The sequence below is a fragment of the Xiphophorus hellerii genome, chromosome 21, assembly GCF_003331165.1.
Source record: "Xiphophorus hellerii strain 12219 chromosome 21, Xiphophorus_hellerii-4.1, whole genome shotgun sequence".
Taxonomy (NCBI): domain Eukaryota; kingdom Metazoa; phylum Chordata; class Actinopteri; order Cyprinodontiformes; family Poeciliidae; genus Xiphophorus; species Xiphophorus hellerii.
Genome location: NC_045692.1, coordinates 8,986,317 through 8,995,451, shown reverse-complemented (window position 1 = coordinate 8,995,451; position 9,135 = coordinate 8,986,317). Strand labels below are relative to the sequence as shown.

General features: G+C 40.4%; 1 protein-coding gene across 2 annotated transcripts; it reads left to right on the top strand.

The window, feature by feature from the left end:
- Positions 1 to 1,863: 1,863 nt before the first annotated feature.
- Positions 1,864 to 8,675, top strand: eef1e1 (eukaryotic translation elongation factor 1 epsilon 1). 2 transcript variants are annotated; one of them, XM_032551391.1, is made up of 5 exons: positions 1,864 to 2,000; positions 2,716 to 2,910; positions 5,209 to 5,304; positions 5,976 to 6,121; positions 7,058 to 8,675. In XM_032551391.1, exons 1-5 carry the CDS (start codon positions 1,917 to 1,919, stop codon positions 7,092 to 7,094), a joined length of 558 nt encoding a protein of 185 aa, XP_032407282.1. In that variant the 5' UTR covers positions 1,864 to 1,916; the 3' UTR covers positions 7,095 to 8,675. The 2 variants fall into 2 exon arrangements, with proteins under 2 accessions (XP_032407282.1, XP_032407283.1); XM_032551392.1 differs by lacking the exon at positions 5,976 to 6,121.
- Positions 8,676 to 9,135: the final 460 nt, after the last annotated feature.

Sequence of the window (9,135 nt, the reverse complement as noted above, 5' to 3'; positions counted from 1 at the left end):
GACTATGATATTTACAGGTGGAATCCAAAGAAAAAAATTCCCATTTCATTTCACACAAAGCAAAAGCAATATCAAGCCAGTTTAGTGTCACAAAGTTAAACACTTTAATTTAACACTAGTAAAATAAAGATGAGTAAACTCGTAACTGATTAATTTGTGAATTCAATGTTGTTTTTCATATTTTGTTATGTTACAACCACAATCTGCTATGTATTTTTGGGACATATCTTTGCTGTTTTTTAAGATTTCACTGGCTTTAGTGGCCTTGATTTGACAGAGGTCAGACAGGAAATTAGGCAATAAGAGAAGGGGAAGACATGCCTCCATGATTATCAGGCAGGGATTCGTACGTGTGACAGGTCACATCGAGGACTAAGGCCTCCATACATGGGCTGTGTTTTATCTCTGTGACACAACAGCACATTTAACGTCAAATATACAAAGTAAGATATAATGGTCAATTAAGGTGAAATGATACTTTTCAACACTATGTATTCTATATTTCAAATAAAAATCTCCAAAGTAGTTATGTGCACTTATATTCAACCTTCTGAGTCAATATTTTGAGGAATCCCCATATGGTGCACTTTCAACTGTTTTTGAATATGTCTGAGAATTGTCCTACCTTTTGTTGTAAAATAGCTCTATCAGATCGGAAGAAGTGTTTCAGTCAACATACATTTTCAACTCTTGGCACAAGTTCTTACGTTACTTGGACTTGACTGGGTCATTCTAACACACATATGTGTTTCGATCCAAACAATTTCAGTGCAGCCTTGTTTGTGTGTTTTGTGTCGTTCTCCTGGAAGTACATGATGTGCTTCAATTTCAAACCTTTTCTAGTCTCTAACAGCTTTTCCTTTAGAACTGTCTGAAGAAAAACATCCCCGAAGCATGATGCTCATGTTTTAAAGTGGAAGTGGTGTGTTCAGGGACTTGCCTACTTGTGGATACTTTTCCAGACCTACTCACCTATTCTAGAGAGCAATATGTTCAAGTAGAATAGGATGGATGTTTTCTCAGGCTGATTACATGATCTAAAGTACTTTTTTTTATTTATTAGATCTGTTGAGAGTTAAAAGTGTGGCATAAAACCTGAGCTCAACCATCACTTTGTATCACTTCACATGAAAATGTATAGATCCCTATTCATACATCCACCTGGATGGTCCTTAGTTAGTAAACTGTATCTAGACTGACAAGTGACATTTCATTATAGGGGAATAACAAACGCATAGAATAGATCCAAAAGATGTGGAGTACATAATGCCAAAGGATTCAGAGCAGAACCAGACCGGCTTACAGAAAAGACAAACTGAGCAGCAGCATTGAGAAACGAAACTTCAGACCCCCCACTGTCAGTTTGTGCACATCATCAACAGAGAATGTTTACAACAATGCTATAACAAGGCATAACGGTGTTGAGTCCAGTACAGACTGCTAATGGACTGTTTGTATTTGTTCCACATATTTGTTCCACAAATAAACGCAATATTTTTGTGTATTTAATAAACCCCAAGTTAGTTAGTATGATCCTATTTGAAATACGGATAAAATAATAATGAATCTTAGTAATCATCAGGATTAATATAAAATATATGTACTTTAAAATAATATTTATCTGGTAATTAATTTATCTGGTAAGTCACTCCCTTTTTATTCTTCCCTTACATTAAAAAAAACAATAAAAATTAATTTTTTTATATACAAAAATTGAAGATTGGTGAGTTAAAAATAACATTTTACGTTGATTTGGTATATTCACTGACGCAATAAAATGAAAGAGACGCGCAAGCATCTTGAGCGTTTTGATTGGTTACATTTCCTGTCAGTCAAACCTTGTGGAGGCGGGAGTTAAGCTTTTTCATCCAATCACGTCGGTCGCTCTTCTCCGCTGCTTCTCCACACTCAGAAACATGGCGTTGCGGGAGTTAGCGTCTCTGGAAAAATACTTGGGCCTTAAAAAGCCGAACAAGTATAGCACACAGGGAGATAAAAAGGTAATATGTCGGTTATTTGTTTTCCCACCCTATTATGGAGGCGAATTGGCATTTAATTGAATGGGTGCTTTCAAACAGCTGCGGGCGAGTGCACGTTGTCTGTCAAAGAAATGCTAACAAGCTAAACGTGTGTATTAAATAGGGGGTAGCTTTTGTTGCTAGCTTTTGTTCTCATACCATTGGCTTATATTATTACATTTAATTCGGAAGAATAATGTTATTTCGGCATATAAACCTGATTTTCCGATTTCAACATTGCGTCTCTATGAAAGGAGCAGCATGCTCTGTATAAGAGGGGTGGAGTCGGCTGTGTACTGAGTGTGGACTCGGAGCCATTTAAAGTGGGTGTTAACTCCCACTGCTGGTGATAGACACAGGAGTGAAAAATACACATTATAGAAAATATTTGTATCTTCAGTCTTTATTGCCTCTTCCACAAGTGTTGCATCACCCATTCTCTTCCTTGCAATCTGGTTTTTGTCCAGTCCATATTTAAGCTTGATGATCACTACTGCAGTTTCTGTCATAAATCCATAATGAGGTTCTGTATATACAATTTTAACACAGACTAAATAAATAGGAGTGAGAGTATGGAAAATCGGATGTTTGAAAAAGTCTATCATTTTGACATGAGGCTTCTGCAGGAACCCAGTTTTGCTGAAACCCAGTTGTTGACATTTTGCTGCCCCTCCCTTTTTTACACCTCCCCCTTCAGGTGCCTGTGTTACAGAATAATAACGCCCCCCCACTGGTGGGACTGGTGACCATTGCCTGTCACCTGGTAAAAGAGGCCAAGCGCCCAGAGCTGCTGGGTGACGGTGCAGAAGGCAGGGCGGTGGTGCAGCAGTGGCTGGAGTACAGGGTGACCAAACTTGACAGCCACATAGAGGACACCAAGAGCATCCTGAAGGTAAAAAGTCATAAAGAAAAACTTTGATATCTTCCCTCTTTAAGGTCCAAATATGTTTTTCACAGATCATAAAGCTGCTAATTTTGAATACGTTAATTTATTTCTTCCAATAAAAATAGTGTCGTTACGTTTCTCAACAGCTCCTCATCAACAAATATTGAACCTTTTCTCTGCTCGATCAATACGCCTGTATCTGTTTGTTTGTCTCGTTAAGCGACAGGAATAAAGGCTGATATATGGCCCCTTCAGTGACACGACCCCGCACGACAGAGAAAAGCGCTTTAATGTGCCTGACGCCAGTCAGCATGAAACGGATCGTCAGCCACTCTTGCGCTGGACGCTGGGCGCCTCTTGGCACCGTCCTGTCAGTGTGAAGTCTCTGCGTGTGTGTGTGTTTGCGTGCGTGCTCTCTTCGCAGCGTGACACACTGTTGTGGCATGGCTGAGGAGTCATGCTGTGTTGCAGCATGTTATCTGGACAGGCCTTTAAATATTTTAATGGCGCCACTTACAGGAGGAAGTCGCCCTGAGCGGCTCGGCGCTGGTGCCGGTGGCCCCCCTGTCCTGTCCTGCTGCTTCAGCTGCATCCTTAACTCCCTTCTTTCAAGCGCTTCAGTCATCTCCCATTAAATTATTCAGAGATGCAAAAGTGACAACAGCAGGATCTCTTAAACTCCCACTCCCGGGGATGTAAATAAGAAATTCATACTTTCAGAGGCTCGACTAGCTTTTTAAGTAAACATCTAACATCTGCTAAACCTTTTGAGTAGTGCACTGTGTTTGAAGGTAGCTACGTAATACTTAATCTGGGAACTCCACCTTAAACCATTTAGGTTTACTTGGTAATTTGCTGCTGCAGATGACTGTCATTTCTTTTATGATCCACGAACTCCAGCAGTATTCAGGCAACAGGATATGCAAGCTCCTGTTTTTATGTCACCAGAAGCATCAACATGATATTTACTAATATGAGCAAGTTTGTTCGCACCTTTTGGGCGTGCCAAAAAATGGATTCTTACTTAATATGATCCAAAATTGATGTAAAATGTCCCAAAATCAATTTAAAAAAAGAAAGAAACAAAGAAAACAACTCTGTCCATTTTTCTTTGCAGTATTAAGGTAACAGATGTTTGACCTTTATATATGTAGTAAGGTACGAAAGAAAAAGATTGATCCAAAAATATTAAGTATAATGCATTAACAGCATCGTTAAGTATTTGGCAGTGTTTGTGAAGTACAATATTAAATATCTGTGCTTAATGAAAGAACATAACCTTTTGAAATATTGTAGCATTGAAGTTATGAATGATGAAATTCTCATCGATTAGACTTAAAAGTTGTACACTTGTGCATTAGAACTGATTATTGAAACGCAGCTTTTGATCCAGTTAGGTTAAATGCCCAGTTAAGGTAGGAGAGAACTGAGCTTGGAGCTCCGTGTGTCGGTGGGGGTTACTAGGAGAGCCTCCCCTCCTCAGATGCACGACTGGGCTTTAGCTCCATGGCTGTAGGCAAAGAAAAGCAAGGATCTGATTCTTGAAGGGGAGGAAGTCTGCAGTCTTCATGCCTTGTTTGGCATCACCCACTCTTCCCGCACAATAACTCCATTTGCCCCCAAGATGCTTCTGTAAGTGTGTGTGGAAAGTCTTCCCTTTGTGTAATGTACAAGCGCTAAAGAGGTCCCCACGCCCCCTCCCTCGTCCCCTGGGACCAGCACTTCCACGTGCGACTTTGCATACACAGGCGACGGCTGAGAAACGCACAAAAAGGCCACCAGAGTTTGAAAAGGCTTCACTGGATTCGCGGTCGTTTTGTCGTGGAGCAAACAAACAGCTCGTTTTGTTGGGCATCTGCGCTAAGTCTCCAGCCATGACGAGAGACGACGGGGGCCCTCAGGTTACAAATGATTTCTATTCACATTGCAGACATGCAGATGCAAAAGCTGCACTCCTATGTACCTCATGCACTCTCAGATATATAACAGATATGAACCTGCTGCTTTGGCACATTTACATGTTTAAAGGAGCTCAATTTAATACAGAATATGACGACAGCTATGCACAAAAGAAACTGTCGCAGACAATATTAGGCTGATAATGATATCCGGAACAGAATTTTGGAATAAGATAAGACTAAAAGTCAAATACGGGGGGAGCTTCATTAGTGATTCATGGAATGTTTTCATCTGTCATGTGAAGACAAGTGTGTTTACACAGAAATATTTACCATAATGCATAAATTATCATATTTTGAGACTTAATTTGCATATGTTGTGTTGTTTGGAAATTTCCTCTTTCAGGACCTCAACCTCTACATGCAAGACAAAGTCTACCTGGCAGGGAACCAGTTAACTTTAGCTGATGTTCTTATGTACTATGGAATACACTCAATCATAGTAAGTTCTCTTCTTTTTTTTTAGATTTTAGTTACTATTACAGCATGTTACAGTAAATATAGAACAATCTATTTTGCTCTTTTTATTTGAATTGTGTCTGTCAGATACAATTCAAATAAAATGTATCGAAGTTTGTGTCATAATAACGGGATATAATGTGAAAAAGTTCCATGTGTAGAAATATTTTTGCATGTTTTGCTTTATTTCTTTAATATTCTTGCTTACTCTGTTAATATAATGCTAATAAAGATTTTGATGTATTCTAAATGTTTTGTTTCGTGACAACACAGAACTTCACAGCCAACTTTAGGCCGCTTTAGTTTCTATAATGTGATGCTGAATTGTATATTCATGAGTAAGTTTGATTGATTATGTCTTGGAGTTCTTATAGCCATACAGTGAGAAGCGAGGCATCCATTCCTTCTCCCTTCTATATTAAATTAATCTCGTCTCTCACTTTTCTCAAACCACAGCTCTAATTATCAATTTGTCATCGTATATAACACACAATTAGACCAGTCATATGGCCAAAGGGCATCGGGGACAAGCTGGCAATGAACACCCGGATTCTAAACACATTTTCAGCTCCCTTCAAACAGATTAAGTGATGTGGCATAAAGTGATGGCTTTAGCCTCAGACCAGGGACAAGTAAGTTTGTTCTGCCTTCCAGGATGAAAGAAAAGCGAGTTCAGAAACGGGAGCGGCAGAACGCGACTCGGGGAGGGAGGGATCACATGTTGAGAGATGTCAGCGGTTGTGGCGGAGATGGAAGCTTGGCCCCCGCCACCAGGCAGATGAGCGTCACTTTGATTCGCTGTCAGTGTGGTTTTTAACCTCGGGGACAGCGGGTCAGCTGGCTCAACCCCTGACCTCGGCCAGTGCCGATGTTCAATTCAAGAAAAACAACTTTGCACAAACATTAAACCTGACTGATGCTACGTGGCTTCCAGGCCGAATGTTTGTATATTTGTGGGATTTGCCTATTTCACTTAATAGCATAATGAAAAACAAACGTAGGCCTAATTAGATTTGTGTTGCAGCATCGAACAGAAATCAAAGTTTCATCTTTCTGAGATGAAAGTTTGACACCTGTGTAGAAATTACAATTTTTTCATCCGATTGAAGCTGATCTGTTTTATTAACTTTTATTATTTGCTTTCTGATTCTGGTCAATTTTAAAATTTTCCTTGAAAATTCGATATTTTTACTGTGTTTTGCTTTTTTTTAAATATAATTTACCATGAGCAGAAATGCAGCAATGCTGAAATGTAAACATCATTTTGTGCCTTTAAATATAGTTCTGCTTCATGATGAAATTATTACTCTGACCCAACATGTGGAACCTGTTGTAGTTATTTTTTTCATCATATTTTGTTTTTATTATGTTTTCTCAGTTTTGCTTTTTCCATAGAAACTTGAAAATTAAGAAATTATTTTAGACTATATTAAAATTAGTTTGACACTTACTCTGGCATCTTCTGGGCTCATAAAGATAAAATAAATAAAATTATCAGTACATCTCCAAAACAATATAATGTATCAAAAATAACGTGTATTGGATTAAAAATCATTAAAACAACCTTAATTATGTATAACTTGGATTGAAAATATCTAGGTTTAAGATGTAAATGAACAATCCACAGCATCTGTGAATATTATAAAATGTATTTTCTAGCCTTCTCATGATGTCATGCTGCTTTCAAAACACACCTCTCTCTCTCTCTCTCTCTCGTTATCCCCCCTCCCCCCCAGCTGGACTTGGCTGTCCAGGAGAAGGAGCAGTACGTGAACGTGGCGCGGTGGTTCGACCACATCCAGCACCACCCAGGGGTCCGACACCACCTCCCCCCAGTAGTTGTGCTCAGGAACAGACTATACACCAGCAGACACCACTGAGCACTGACATCATCATCATCCTCCTCCTCCCCCAGCCTTACTCGGTACTAATCTTCTGATCAGATCTGGACAACTGATCTCCTAAAGTACAACATGGATCAAATTAAGGATCTTGCCACATCGCCATATCAATGTTCTCTTATTCAAGTTCTGTGTCAACAATATGTCCCCGCTGATTTTTTTTTTTTTGTGTTGAGGATAAGAAAAATAGTTGAGTTCTAAAGCAATGTCTGTTTTTAATAAGTAATCAATGTCTCAGTCTTGCAAGCACTATTTATAAAGATTCAGGCATCTTAACCCTCCTAATTTTTCCACAGAGCAGTGAAATGACTTAATCACAGAGTTCAGGTATTTTTATGGCATTGTTTGTTTTTAAAGGGAAAACTGTATGCAATGCAGTGCTGCTAGCTTTTCTGTTGGTGAATGTTGTTTTTGTTTAATCTGAGCCTGGAGTCTTCTGCCGCCGTTATCGGAGGTGAACGGACTTGACTGGCAGCGCATTACGTCCCCAAGCTCTTGCTTGATGTGGTTGCTGGATTAATGTTGTAACCCTATAAACACCACAACCCATACTCTTAACTTTTCAAATTTTACCTCATTAAATCTCTCAGCACATTTCTTCTCCCCCAGCCCCTCGTCGTAGTTTCTTTGCATGTGTCGTGTTTTTTCCAATCCCCGCTCTCCATTCCACTTCCTCGCCACCAGTTGTGTGGGCAGCAGCGAGCAGTTAAACGTCAGCCCTAGAGTCGGCGATCAGAGAGAGGCCCCAATCAGTCCCACTACCACCACTGTTGATGCTGCGGGCCACGGAGAGGGCAGCGGGCTCACCAGCTGCCACACAGATCCAGCCAGCCAAGGCCAGAACCCGAGGGCCCCTGGGCGACAGTCAGCCACTGTGTGTCATTTCACCCTCACGCTCCCACAGGGGGCTACTGGAGAGAGAAGGACGAAGAGAGGCAGCGAGCGAGTGAGCAAGCGGAGTGTGTGACGAAAGGACGGAGGCCACACAGCAAAAGAGCACCCAGAGGCCGAGGGATCTTTTTCGTGACAAGTGAACAATGATCTGCGCCTCCTAAAGCCCGACTGCTGCTGGCTGGATGCTTGCTATTAGCACCATTAACAGGCCCGATCCCGCCAGTGCTAGGAGAGCTGGTGTGTTTACATCATGGAGGTAATGAGAAATGGAAATGCAGAGAAGATGAGAGGTACATTTTTTATAATAACTTATAAATACCTTCTACTGATTAGTCTGTGTGACCTTTTAAATATTAAAATCTGTTGGAGTGGGTTTTTTTTAGCTTTCCTGGTCGCTGTTTAAACAGTTTTTGTTTCTTTCCTGCTTACATGCTCTGCATATTAAAATTATTGCTCAAAGCGAGTCTTTTTTTTTTTTTCTTTTTGTCTGATGTCAGCATATTTTTCATCCTGTGCCAATAAATCAGATACATGCAGAGCCCCTGACCTCTGACTCCTATGCCAACTACTCCGTGTGTACTTGTGGTATTCTTTTTAAAACAAAAAATGTTTTGCATAAACCAGCCAGAAGACAGAGCCATTGTTCATTGAAGTTGTGTTGGATCCCTCGCCTTGTGTTTGTTACAAAGTGTTACAAAGTAGATACGAAGGATAAAAACAGCTCAAAGTCATTTGAGCGAGCCTTGTGACTAGTTGGGGCCGTTTATTCTGCGGTCGAACCATTAAAGAAGGCCTTGTCCTCCCGGTTATGTTAACATTCTTCTGAAATTCATCTTTCCAGCGAGCACACCAGCAGACAGCACTGCTCACCACAGAGGTGTGAATTAAGTTTTTCCCACAGGCAGTTAAATCCGGACAAGCCGCTCTAAGTTCTGTGTGTGGCAAAGCGGTAGCTTCACACCATGCAGGGTTAATGTTATGGACACCCACAATGTTTAAAATCAATCCTTTAGAACAGG